The following is a 14,832-nucleotide window of genomic DNA, read 5'->3' as shown; positions in this document are numbered from 1 at the left end:
GGCCTACTTGAAATGAATTGCATGATAATATCATGATTAGGCAAAAAAAATATTATTGTGTTGCCCTCAAGTGGGAAATTTGGGTTGGACGGTCTGATTTCTTTTTTTTTATTCTCAAATATTAAATAATGCTTCTTCAATTAGGGGACATTTGTCAATTTTGACTTCTGGATACCTGTTAGACATAAATTAAAGACTAGTCTTTCAATAAAATATTACTTTTAAGTGAAAAACATTGAGTTTTTGAACAAATCTGTAAAATTCATCAAAAAATTGCGATCCTGATTTTTCAGGATTTAGGGTCGGACGGTTGAGGGCAAAACAATAATTTTTTTTGCCTTACGCATGTCACACACATAACACATTTGATCGAGAAGTCTATCTTTAATACAGGCCACTGATATAGAAACCAATGATTGATTATTATGGATTGAGCTTTGGAGCTACATGTATCTCCAAATCATGTCAGAATCAGTCAAGCATAACACCACATTAGCAATGAAAATTCGGAAGTAAACAACAACGCAGATCACGATGGGTACAGCACCCCGAAAAGGCTGCTCAAATGACACATCATCAGCGAATTGTGAGCATGGTTAATCTCATAAAATAAAAATGAGCAAACTTTGGCTGCTCTGAAGATACAGATATGTCATCAAAATAAATTTCGGTACCCCGGTAACATTAAACTTAATAAAGAATTTTTGAATGTGTTTGAAAATTGGCGACGATTAAGTGACTGAAGTAGTTAACAGTTCCATGCTCTATCTCTGTCCAGTGTTCACACTCACTGTGTCATCGTGGATAGTAGATACGAGTTCTAGATCAAATGATGCACAGACAGTAAGCTTACTTCAACCCAACAGAAGCCAGCTGCTCGGTCATAATATTTAATATTGCGCATCTCTATATGGTACTTCTAGGTACATCCACAGCCTTGCTAACGTACATGTTTACATACACATACCCATTTACATGGCATAGCACTCAGAAATATTTGTACATGCATGCCATGCATGCATGATATTGAAATCGTTTATTATTTTTTTTTTTTAAAGGACATTTTTTAACCTTGGGCCATTCATTAATTCAGCCTATTGAGAGCGTTTTTATTCACTTGCATACAAGATCAGATATAAAAGAAGGTGTACCAAGTGCCCAAAATCATGGGAAAAGTACAAAAGATTTGAAAATCCTACCGCTGCTACTGCCTTGTTGCAGCACGGTCAATCACAATGCAGAGCTCCGGAAACAAGTACAGAATTTGGGTGCAAAGTAATGTACAATTTCAGGAAATATTTATCACTGATGATGAAACCGGATTCATTTTAAGAATATCTTAGATCAAATAATTACCTTCGATTCGAAAATGTAGTTACTCTTGCAATATTAACACCTTTTTGCAGCATTTTTATTCCACCACGGCTATTGTTTACGTGCAGACCGCCAGCATCCATCTTTAATTGTGTCACGGGCATAGTCTCGTTACCAGTCGTTTTAAGCTCTTTCGGTACAACTAATTTGCGCATTTTACGCAAAATAAACAGCGGTGACACATGTTGTATATTGTGTTTCACTTCACTTAGCTCTACTGCCTTTCTTTCTGTCCCTTTGATTGGTTAGTTACATGATAAAATTATCTGAGTAACCAATCAAAATTGAGCTTTTAGATCATTTAAGCTTAACCCCATTTATCCCTACTAGCCATTTTTACCTTGTCTCTGATTGGCTCAATGTGTGATAAAAGTCTCTCGGTAACCAATCAAATATAGTTGATAGGGGTTATTATTATTATGATGCAGGCAATCATAGATTCTGATGAAGAGTTCCTCCAAGTGGACAGAAGAGTCAGGCAGAAGAAAGAACAGGAAGAAAGCAAGAAATCAGCCAACAAGGTCAGACAGGCCAAGAAACTACACAAGAAGAAACTGGCTGTGAACACCAAGATGGTGTTTGATGAAGAAGGAGAGGTATGTGAAAGAAGGAAAATTGACAAAAAATGAATAACAATAAATTAACAAGTGCATAATCAAATAAATGTGTAAACAAGCAAATAAACAAATAAAGTAAGCCACATTTGTCAAGAGAAGATGAGAAAAGAGGAGATCGCTCGAACATATAATCTGTATTTTCTTTGTTTGGGGTGATCACTTGAATCTTCCTTAACGGCAACCTTTGACCGATTCAGTAGTTCCCTTTGTGGAGACAATTCCAAATCAGCTTTGTCTGGCAATCAAATCATGCCTTTTCCCTTCATTCTTTTAAAACTAACCTGGGTGATCATGATTTTTAAACAAGTAAAACAGCAATATACATTGCAACTCCCATCAAAAAAATCAAGATTATGAAAAGTCAAGCATTAAATAACTTTTATTGATAATTTTCTAATAATTTTCTAAGGTCAAAGGAAAAGAACGTAAAGTGATAGCCACTTGAATATTTATGGCAGTTTGGATTCCAGTTGTATGGATTTCAACTAGAATATAATAACAATATAATAATAGTCCATTGTGACTGTGAGTTTGGCATAGTGTACTAAAAAGTGCACTATAATTCTTTGCATTAAATTAACAGGCTGTGCAGCAGTGGCCACCTCGTCAGAAAACGGTGACGAAAACAGAAGAGGATGAATATGAAGGGGGTATTGATATCGAGAGAGCTAAGGAATTTATGACTGAAGAAGATAGACATGACAAGGCTGCATTCAGACAGCGGGTCAGGGAGAAACACAAGGTATAAAAGGGATGGGAAAGGAGGGATGGGAGAGGGTGGGGAGTATGCAGGTGAAGGAGAAGGATGGATAGGAGTGGAGGAAAACCATTTATGAGTGAAGAAGATAGACATGACAAGGCTGCTTTCAGACAGCGGGTCAGGGAGAAACACAAGGTATAAAAGGGATGGGAAAGGAGGGATGAGAGAGGGTAGAAAGGAGACGGTGGGTGATGGAGAAGGATGGACGGGAGAAGAGAAAATAAATGAATTTATGAGTGAAGAAGATAGACATGACAAGGCTGCGTTCAGACAGCGGGTCAGGGAGAAACACAAGGTATAAAGGGGAGGAGAATGGATGGATGGGAGAGGGTAGAAAGGAGACAGTGGGTGAAGGAGAAGGATGGATGGGAAAAAAGAGAAGCCCAATGAATTTATGAGTGAAGAAGATATATGTGCAGAACTGCATTTAAAGTGTCAGAGAGAAATACAGGGTATATAGGGGAGGGAAAAGGATGGTGTAGTACAAATGATATACGTAGGGTCATAGGTGTAGGGGAAGGATGGAGGGAAAAAGAGAAGTGAAAGGAATTTATGAAGGAAAAAGAGTATTTTTGTGATTTTAGTGTGGAGAGGTGGGTGGAGAGAGAAGAAAACCAAGAAATTTGAGACTATTGACCATTTGCACAGATCCGCCATCTTTCTACAAAAACAAGGTTCTCCCTACAAACACATGAGCAAAAACTGTGTATTTTTTGTATGAACAGTCAAAAATGTGTTTGTCCTGTTTTTTCGAATCAAGGTAAAAAATAACAGTGCTCCTGTAAAAAAAACAGGATTTCCACAATATCTCCATTGATGATCGTCACAATTTCACGGTAGCCCACATGTTTAGAATGTACCTCCTGCTCCTGTATCGGCGATGATTTTTGGGACAATTTATGAATGCACTACATGCAAAATTGAACATGGAAACTCCACAGAAACCAAATAAACACTTGATGACTTAAGGGAGGTGTAATGAGCGGGAACCTGGTTTGGATGCAGAGGGAGTGTGCCTGTAACAGACACAGCCACCAGAAAAGGACCAGCTCAGATCGCGCGCCAAAGAAGTTTGCAGTCCAGAAATTTCATTTTTTTCTCAGCCTTGCAAAAAATAGGCAGAGGTGGGAATCGAACCCGGGACCTCGGTGTTGTAAAACCTACTGCGTTACCACTGAGCCAACTGACAATCAGCTATGAGCAGTGGCGGCGCCAGGAAATTTTTTTCGGGGGCATTAGGGGGCAAAGTGAATTTCAGGGGGGCAAAATCAACAAAGTTTGCATAAAATTACCGTAAAAAGTGGAAATTTTCGTAATTTTGGGTTTTTTCTGGGGGGCAACAGGGGGGGGGCAAGAGTTCTGACTGGGGGCATTTGCCCCCCATGCCCCCCCGATGGCGCCGCCACTGGCTATGAGAAGTTTGATAGTAATCCTTGATATTGCTGAATAGAATAAATCAATACTAATAGGTCTATTTATCTAATGTACGATGTTATTCAAATTGGCCTATAAACTAGGAATATAATGTGAAATGACTATCAATCGATCAATCAATCAAGTTGTCAAGTTATCAACAATCAATAATAAACCGACGTAGGCCTATCATGGACCAAGTCCTAACACCTCAATGAAATGGATGCTATAACATACCCAATCAAGCGAACATATCAAGGTCATATCAGGCGTTATACAAAGAATGGTCAAAGGTCAACGTTTCCAAAGAAGTATAGTAATAGATGTAGACACAAGCTTTCGTGCGGGAAACATAAACACATAGTCGTCAGTCGTGTGGTTTTTATGAGATTTGATACGGCGCTGAAGTCTATTGGCTGTCCCAAAATCAGTACCAGACCCGGTTTCCAGGCGGCAATGTGTGTGTTTTACAAGGAATGCAAACTCATTTTATCAATGAGTGAACCACATAGAGGAATACGACATCTATCGTGAGCCAATCTGCATTCTGTTGCCTGCAAAAGCCGACGATCAGGTAAAATTTCTAAAAGCAGCGTGACTAGATATTTGCGTTAATTTCACGACACGTGTAAAACGCATTGAAAAGCAAATTGCAGTCATAAAATATATAATATTAGTAAATCACCCAATCGAATGTTAATGTAGGTATGTGGAAAAGAACTGCAATAACAATAACAAACTATGTGCCCAAAGAGTTGTCTTTGGCATGTCGCTTTTTGAAATATGACCAAAAATATCAAATTTTGGAAAACGCCCCAAAATTTAAAACAAACACGAACCTTCCAAAATAAATATATCTTAGCACTCGGCGGCCCAGTCACTACCTGCCGCTGTGATTTGGGGTAACTCATTGCTTCCCCTCTCCAGATACCGGAACTTCAAGGTTGCTCATACCCCAGCCCTTAAGAGATATATAAAGTTTCGGAATCACATAATGGGAATAACTTCGCATTTTGTAAAGTGTGCTGATCGGATATTAAAATCATGGCTGGAAGTGTCCTGGGTTCTGATTTTCAAATGTTTGCAGGTATGTTATATATATTAGCCCATAGGCCTATATTATCATTATTACTAAAGTTATCCTATCTGAGTATATTATATCTATTGATTTCCATCCACAGGCTCAGAGACTGAAGGAGAAGGAGGAAAGGAGAAAAGGAAGGAGCAGGAAAGAGGAGGGGGAGGTAAGATAAGCGTTGGCCAATTAGTGGTATCCCATAATGCATTTCATTTGCAGGGGTGTGAGAGACCTCAGACAAAAATAGTGGAGAATTACTATAAAAGCTGAAAAACAGCGTAAAATCAGGGTAAAAATGCCAAATATGGGCTGAAAATAAAAGAAAACTCATAAACTCGGCTTAAAAGCTGAACTCTCACACCCCAGCATTTGGTTGAAAACATACTAGGGAAGGAATGACTTAGCAGGGAGTAGCGTGATTAGTGGGAGCATCCAGCAAAGCAAGCAAGTGCATAGAAGCTGACAAGTTGAACTTGGACTGAGGTTCATATGCAAATGTTGACCAATTGAAAAAAAATTGCAGCCTGGAGGCCATTACTCGCACTCATCATTTATGTTACTCTTATATAGGCTGACCCTGGCATGACTTTGAATTTCCTTGGTGATGAAGGTGCTTTTGACCCAGATACATTGCCAGATCCAACGAGTTGGGAGGAGGATGAGGAGGATAAGGATGTTGCTGGGGCCAAGATGAGCGATACAGATGATAGGGAGGAGGAGAGTGGAAGTGGAAGTGAGGAGGAGGAGGAGCAAGTGGAAAAGAAATCAAGGTAAGTTTACTGTAACAGTTCCTGGTGATTGAGATAATTAAAAAAAAAAAAAGCGCAGTGATTTATAGTGCGCTACGCACAGGCACAACGCCTAGACGTTGATCCACAAGCCTCAGCACACTTTACAGGTTGTCGCTGACCACTATGGCCCCACATCATTCCATAAACCATTAAACAACAAATCAGGGACTTTGCTGATTCAAGAGCGCACACCCTAGACATTCCACAAATAACCATCGCAACCAGGATCAGCGCCCCGAGTTTCGTATGGGTTACAACAAGACAAATTAGCAGTCAGTTCCTTGTCCAGGGAATTTCAAGCTAACTCAATTTTTCCACGAGAGCGCATTAGCACCGCCAGGGTTCGAACCGCAACCTCTCGCACCATAGTCGAACGCCTTATCGATTGAGCTAACTTGACTGAAATAGGCACTTCTGGGCACGACAGTGAATGGAGAAACAACCAAAAAACCAGCCAGGGGTGATTTTTATGGAATTTTATTCTTTACAAATTTGTGATGCTAATAATGTTGTCTTTTTGTTATGATCCAGATGGTTGCCTGTTTGCCTGGTTGTTTGTTTGGCTGTCCAGGCTGAAGCAAATTCATTAATCCACTGTGCAGCTCCAATGCAAGAACCGATTAACTTCATTATTATGTTTTCAGGGTTATTAGGAGTTAAGAAAACCTAATAATGATAATCAAACTTGGTTTGGTGACTGGATATGCTGGCCTGATGTGCTGTATAGTTTTGTGTCATGTTTTTTGCATATTTATTAATATTAATGAGCTTATTTGCATATTTTGCCTACATTTTCATAAATCCACTCTGCAGCTTAAGCGCAATATCCGATCAACTTCTAACTTGGTATTGTGATAGTATATGGTGGCCTGATGTGCTGTATAGTTTTATGTCATGCTATTTGCATATTCATGAATATTAATGAGCTTATTTGCATATTGCTTATTATTTGTATTTACAAACCTTTGTTACAGGGGTAGCGCTGGCTTCAAAATTTAAGGGGTCCGAGTGATTTTTGTTGGACTCATTCAGCCCTCCAAAAGTCAAATTTAAGGGGTCCAATGGGAATTTTAAGGGGTCCGAGTCCGACTCTGCAAACATCACCCACTAATATTAGAGGTTACGATATGCTGGACATGGGGTTGTATTATGCATTTTACATCAACGAAATACAGCGTGCAATAATTATGAGCCTCCCAGGGGGTAAAATTTCCAAACGGCTAAAAAAAGGTAAATATTGCTTGTACCCGGCCGGCTAAAAATTGTATTCGTCGCAAGCAGGAAAATGTAAAAGTTTCCATAAGCCTACTATTTCTCAAGTTTGTTTTGAGCGTTTAGTTTTGAACATGCCCCATGAATGTGTGCTCAAAATCACTTGCACTTGCCCCCACCCCCTCCTTTTGATTTGCCAAAATTGCCCCCCCAGCTGCCAAAAATTCTTGCCCCCCCATTTTACCCTCATAATTGCACAATCTCTGAACTTCAAGAAATTCCAAAATATGGGAGTGCAAATCCAAAAACTAGGGGTTGTTTTTTACAATCCAGTCCTTGTTCAGGGGTTGTTTTTTACAATCCAGTCCTGTTTGTTCATCATGTATAAATGTTATTGTTAGTGGAGCTTTTTATTTAGTCAGAACGCCAACCCTTAATTATCGAAAACATAGTCCTAACCCTAATTCTGACCTTTCACCTCCTAAACCTGAATCAACCCCTTCAAAACTGGCAAAGTTCTAAAAAATTATGATCACACAACGTGACTATGTTTATGTGTATTTTTAATGTAAAAAGGTGCAGAATTCAACACCCCAAATCTTACCACGTGCCGCTAATTCACTGCTATTTTATCCTATATTGCCATCAATAAAGAATACAAAGTTGACTTTTTTGTGTTGAGGAAACTCCATTTTTACTTAGCATGACATGAAAATTAGTTAAATGATGATTTACTATGGTATAAAACTCCTGATAAAACAATCATCGCCCGAGTAGTAAACATTTGTGCATGCATGATCGGGGAAATCCCCCACAGACAGTTTATACAAGGGAGAGTTTCTTTCGCTAAGTGGAGTCAATTGTCACACTATTTCATTCGCAGAGCCTTGACTTGCACAATGTTTCAACAGATTGGTATTCAGAGTGAACGCTCTGATATAGTTCTTGGAGCATTTATTTTTGACATTCTGTCTGAAATGATCGGGATTTGTTTTGTGCCCTGTCCATAAGGTTTTACATGCCTGATTTTCTGTGCGTCTGAGATATTCTTGTCTAACGCATTAGGTAAGCTTAAGGTTAATTTTATTGCGTCCCAACAACAGTTCCACGCGTCCCTGACGCCCAGACGCGCATCAGCTCGACCCTTGCTTTGTTATTTACACACCTTTGTGTGGGGGCCACCTTAATTACGAACCGCGTAATTCTAGTTAGATGTAAACTTTGATTACTATTTCCACAAAATATTGAACTTTAAAAGGACGATATCTCATTCTTGATTTTTAAGACATTCTAACTTTGGAATTTCATCAGATATTTTTTTTTAATGATTTTTAAAATCAAAATGGATATATTGGATTGATGGATGTGGAGAATGATGTTTTAGAGGCAAGTGTGTAAAAAGCTTATAGTGACCACTGAATTCTTCATCTAACCAGGACCATTATTGACCCCTTGTACGGATCTTGCTCCAAAACGAGATTCTCCGTGCCAATGCATGCGCAAAAAGTACATTTTTGTTTTGCGTGTTTCTAGCAACGAATTGGAAGGCTTGTGCAAACCGTACGGCATACACACACACAACAGTCACACACAAACCTCATTTGGAGGTGACTGTACAAAGGATCAATACAGGGTGTATCAAAATAAAGTAAACAGTTTGAAAAATGCCACTAGATTAAAAAGTATGAGGTTTTTGCTCAAAATGCTGTAGTTGATAACTGAATCATTACTGTGACCAGGATGATGTGTTGGCACCATTCCTGTTCATTATCCTGGTAGACTACCTTCTGACAAAATCAACTTCTGGAATTGACTCTGGAATTGTTACCTACCCACGTCGGTCAAGCAGATATCCTGCCAAGATGCTGAATGACCTGGATTTTGCTGATGATATTGCCCTGCTGGAATCTTCCATAGCCGGGCCCGGTCGCGGCTTGCTAGGACTGCAGCTGCGGGCGGCGGATCTGGGCCTTGTCATCAGCGCACCTAAGACAGAATATATGACTGCAAACTGTAACGCTTAACCAGCACTTGAAGTCTATGGTAGTACCATCAACCATGTCACAGACTTCAAGTATTTGGATTCCAAGATGGGCTCTAGTGTTGGAGACCTAAAATGAAGAAAGGCACTAGCCTGGGCAGATTTCTGGAAGCTGGAACGCCTTTGGAGAAGCCCGTCCCTGCCAATCGAAACAAAAATCAAGCTGTTTCAGACAATGTGTGTTACTGTCTTTCTGTACGGGTGCGAGTCATGGGTTATTACCAAGGACATGGAGGGCACGATCAATGCATTTGCAACTTCTTGCTACAGAGTCATGTTAAACATCAAGCGTGTGGGTCGGATTCCGGATGAGGCCAGCTACAACCTGACCAAAGCCACTCCACTGGTTGCCGGGGTCAGGATTCATCAACTCAAATTTCTCGGCAATATACTGCGTCTTGAAGATGGCGAGCCTGTGAAAGAATATGCGCTTTGTATTCCACCACGTGGGAAGAGGAGGCCGGGACGGCCGCGCACGCTGTACTTGCGGTGTGTCCGGCGCCTCCTGGGGGATGCTGCGGCCAAACAAGATTGTTTCGCTTGCCCAAGATCGCATTAGTTGGAGAAAGCTTGTAGTCGTCTGCTCCGCAGCCGACTGATGATGATGATGATGACCATATTAAAGGACTCAGTAGCTTATTTTTTAAGCTGAATAAAAATGCAGTTGCTTAAAGTCAATTAAAATCAAAATAACATGAAAATCACATATTTCTGTACATTCTTTGAACTAAAAAATGTGTCTAAACATGACCATTTTTTATTTTCTTGTTTTCAACCTCCAGATCTGGGAAGAAATTAAAGAGAAGTAAAGACGCAACCGAAACATCCGTACCAAAGAAACAAAAGATGAAGAGGAAGATGGAGGAAGAAGATGAGGGAGAATCAGATGAGGAATACAGCAAGGGTGGAATGACACTGGCTGAGGAAGAAGAATTAGCACTGCATATCTTGGGAAATAGATGATGAATAGCATGTGGAAGGGGGGGTTAAAAGTGGGCTATGATCAGGGCTTGTGTATGGTTAAGTAAATTTAACGAGCTGTAAACATTCGGGGCAAGTTGTAACGTTGCTGCAACTTGCCCAAGTGTGAAATTCTGGTGACAACTCCCTAGTCCGAAGGTTCCCTATTCCGGAGGCTCCTTAGTCCGAAGGTTTGCTAGTCCGAACATGTAATTTACCATTCGCAAGTCAGAACTCTGAAAAAGGTTCGCTAGTTCGAATATCGGATTCTCTAGTCCAATGGTTCACTAGTCCAAATAATTATTAAGGTTCTCTAGTCAGAATATAAACTGAGCTCAAAAAGAAACTTATAATTTTTCACAAGGTCATATCTTGAAATCCTGTCCATCAAATTGAACCAAAATTACACACAGGTTTACTTCAATACTCTGCTCTTAATACATGTCAGTAACCAAGCAGTTATCCAACTGACACAACAGCAAAATGCACTGACATGGAACAGCTTCCTGGACCACATTCACAGCCCAGCCCTGTTTCATGAAAAAAGTGTATGAAAAGCAGAAAGCAGCACCGTTTTATCATCTGTGCAAGGATCTTGTGTGCATTCTCACAGATTTTTTGTGCTGGGTGCCAAATGTTGGGCTGTGAAAGTGGAGGAAGTCCAGGAAGCTGTCCCATGACAGTGCATTTTGCTGTTGTGTCAGTTGGACAACTGCTTGGTTACTGACATGTGTTTTGAGTAGAGTATTAAAGTAATCCTGTGTGTAATTTTGGTTCAATTTGATTGACACTATTTTAAGATATGACCTTGTGATTCACAAGTTGTAAAAAATTATAAAAAATATAAAATTAAAAAATTGTTTGACCCCCTAATTTTCTTTCCAAAAATTTATGACCCCACCGTAAGTTTCTTTTTGAGCTCAGTTTAGAATAAGGCTCGCTAACCCTAACCCATGAACCCTAACGCTAACCCTTATCATATATTCGCACTAGAGAACCTTTGGATTAGCGAACTTAATTTGTTTTTAGGACTACCGACCCTTCGGACTAGAGAACCTTTGGACTAGCGACCCTTTGGACTAGAGAGAAGTCATGGAAAGTACATCTGAAACAGGCTATATCACCATCAACCACCCTGTACTCATCACCTGCTTTGCCCCTGTGTACAACCATTGGGCTGTGGCTACAGCAATCTGGGGATGCAGTTGGCTACTTCCTGGCTGCACTGGCCATAGAGGTAGCAGGTGATTTTAAATCAGTGTATGACTCCTATTCAGCTGTCTTAATCTTATATGCCCCCGTATGGAAGACATAACCTTAATCTCCAGTGAGTGTGAATTTCAAATGGAATGGGTGACTGGAGTCTCAACTGGAAAAGCCCATTAGTATCTGCCAGGTGGCCTTGGTCCTGGGTGTACCGTATATATGGTTCCTACAAAATCGATGTAGACAAAGTAGACAAATTTTAAGGCTTGAATTAATAATTTGTGATGCGTCTGGTGAGATATCACAAGACAATTCTCGAATGTGATGCAATCAAGCAAAATCAGTCGGATCTCGGAAATATTGATTTTGAGATAAAGCCAAACAAAGGAAATATTTCCTTTTGTTTCCTCTTGTTTTGGAAACTCTTTAATTGCTCATATCTTTGGAACTTGTTGTTCAATTTAAATGGTGTTTTCTACAAAATCAAGTTTTGTATTAAATGCATTTTACTATCCTATAAGAAACTGAAAATTTAATATTTCCGAGTTCCAGTCGATTTTGCTTGATCGCATCACATATATTGATATAAATCGGCGCTGTTATAAGGCCCGCTGATTACGAACTGATCAAACTATAGTTATATTTTTTGGTATACAATAATGTATAGAACATGTTGTATTCCTTTGTCTTGACTGTGTTAAAGCCAAATATGCATCTTCTTGCACAGAAATGATGAAATGATATTCGTAATAACAGCATATCCATTTTAACACAAAATAATAATAGGTAATATGAAAGAAAAATCACTTACTATCTTCACCGTTTCTCTGTGGAACTCTATGGAAGTTAGTATTATCGCAATTATGATAATACTACAAAATTGCTGTTTTTATTATAAATATACCGTAAAACTTGATAGTTAACATACGACGTATGTGCTTACTATCGAGCACTTTTGAAAACATGAAATTGTACCAGAGTTCTGCACTTTACCAACTGAGCTGATGGGGTTGAGACACACATTTTCAGGTTTATTTGTTTGTATATAACTATGTGTATCTATGATTTGCTCAAAACCCTTTACACTTTTGTAGATGGTGCTCTTCATGTTTGCATGTTTTAAAAACGCTTGATAGTAAGCACATATGCTAATTATCGAGTTTTTACGGTATTATATATAAACACAACAGATTTGGCTGATTCCAATTGGGTGTAACTTGAAACATGCATAATCATTACAAATATGGTCATTTTCACGGTAAAGGGTGTAACTTTGGATTTTTAACATTTTAATCCGTAGTGTTCTAATAAAGCAACAGAATTCCATGATTTTTGGCCACATAAGTCATCTAGTTAGCAGCTACCTTGGGTAGCATAATCAGCTTTGGGAGTTACTGCGTTCAGTTTTAGCAGGCTTAAATGCCCGGCTTAAATGTACTTAATATTGCCATTTTGAAAAACTATAAAAAACAGTAACATTTTGTAAAACCCTGTGTTTTCTTCAGTTAGTTCATGGATAATTTTTCTTATCCTGAAAGTACAGTCATATGTTCAGTAAACACTGCCACATTAGATTTAATTGTGAACAGCCCTGTATTTTTGAGAACCGGACTTGATATTTGTCGTTTCGAGGCTTCATTTTCCGTTAACAATTGTTAACAAACTTTGTGGGTGTAGCTTTGGTTCATAATTCTTGGTTATTTCTTCACTTCTTCTTGATTCATAACAGTTGTTATCTTAACTTGAAATGGGTAACAAAAATTAGTCGATTTGCAAGCTTTTAAAATTTTTATAAAATCTTGACTTCAAAGAGCCGTTTTTCCGTTAACTTTTTGAAGCCTCGAAACAAACTGTTCAGCAAGCTTGTGCAAATATAAATAAAAGAGCTCATCCAATCTATTTATCAAAATGTAGCAAAGTAGATCCTCAAGTCACATGTTTTTAAATCGTGGAGATATATATCACCGTTTGAAAATGGGACCCAATACAAACTTTCCGTTAACAATTGAAGCCTCCGAAACAAATGAAGCCTCCGAAACAACAATAAGATTAATTATCATCTATGCATATCTAAATTGGTGTGTTTCATACTGATATCTGCATTGTAATTATTACTTGATATGTGCAGAATGTCATAAATTAAAAATTTTTTTGACATTATGGTTAATGTTTGAAAAATATACTGATATCCAAAAAAGCCTGTTTCGGAGGCTTGACATGTAAAAAACACCATACTTAACAAATGGGTGAAAAAATTAACATGTGATAAATCTACAATATCTGCTGCATAGAATCATTGATTCAATATACACAAGAAAATAACAGCTTAGATGATCCCAATACTGTTGTTTTCAAAAAAACTACTTCTGCAATGTTTAACAATTGTTAACATGAAGCCTCTGAAACAAAAAAAATGACTTGCTGTGATAATTTAATTTTTGTCACAACTGAAATTCAATACTTAGAAGCAAAGCATGAAAATTGGTAATTGTGATATTTTTTACCTATTTTTTTATGTCAACTTGTAGTGGTTAGCCAAATAGTTTACTTTTATGATCACCTGTGTTGTTAACTGAAGCCTCCGAAACACAAATTGCTTGAATTGCCAATTCTAAAAAATAACTCCAATTTCTGTGAAACTTGGCTGGGAGGTTCCTTTCATCAAGTAGTATTTGTACATGAAGTTAGACATTCAAATTATTTTAGGAACCCAATTAAAACTTAAAAAATATGTTTAAGGTTTGGAAATTTCCATTGTAAATGACACTTGATGTTAAAAATTTTCAAAACTGCAATTACAAACATAGCAAAACATGGTATAAAATTTAACTTATATCTGTTGACTTACTTTGGAATGGGATTTCACATGTATTCCAGCTTTCATGTCATAATTTTCTGAGGTTATGTAAAATACATTTTTCTTAGATTTTAACCAAAATGTTATGGAAATGTCAAATTTTTATTAGAAATCAAAAGGTTTAAGCCTTGAAACATTATTTTACTGGAATTTAAGTTGCTTCTATGCATGATTTCAGTAAACAGAAACATATTTAAGTGGTTTGAAATTTTGACCAAAAAAATCAAAAGTTACACCCTTTACTGTGAAAATGACCATATGCCAAAAAATCAGGTTTATATGACTTATATCAGTAGTCTTGCTGCTGGAGAAATAAGACAAATCAAAATAATCAATGTACTTGTAATGAATATTTGCTCACAGCGTGAGTGCATATTAAGAGATATATATCAGTATCTCTAATGCGTATTGCATAGATTTGTCAAATTTCCCATGATCACAATATGTACTCATTAATTTTGCATGTTATTGGTCCTTATTTCCAAAAAATTGCCAAATATTAAAATCTAACTTTAAATTGCTA

General features: G+C 38.1%; 1 protein-coding gene across 1 annotated transcript in view; it reads left to right on the top strand.

Annotated features, from left to right (window-relative positions):
• Window positions 1-13,049, top strand: part of LOC140157365 (probable ATP-dependent RNA helicase DDX10) — an 80,505-nt gene extending 67,456 nt beyond the window's left edge. The window contains 5 exon segments of the mRNA XM_072180534.1: window positions 1,803-1,970; window positions 2,575-2,733; window positions 5,346-5,408; window positions 5,813-6,012; window positions 10,069-13,049. Coding sequence (XP_072036635.1) covers window positions 1,803-1,970; window positions 2,575-2,733; window positions 5,346-5,408; window positions 5,813-6,012; window positions 10,069-10,249 — 771 coding nt within the window. The 3' untranslated portion in view covers window positions 10,250-13,049.
• The last annotated feature ends 1,783 nt before the right edge of the window (window positions 13,050-14,832 follow it).

This window comes from Amphiura filiformis, chromosome 7, assembly GCF_039555335.1.
Source record: "Amphiura filiformis chromosome 7, Afil_fr2py, whole genome shotgun sequence".
NCBI classification, from domain to species: Eukaryota; Metazoa; Echinodermata; class Ophiuroidea; order Amphilepidida; family Amphiuridae; genus Amphiura; species Amphiura filiformis.
Note: the sequence above shows the minus strand (reverse complement) of the source record. Positions and strands in the feature narration are given on the sequence as shown.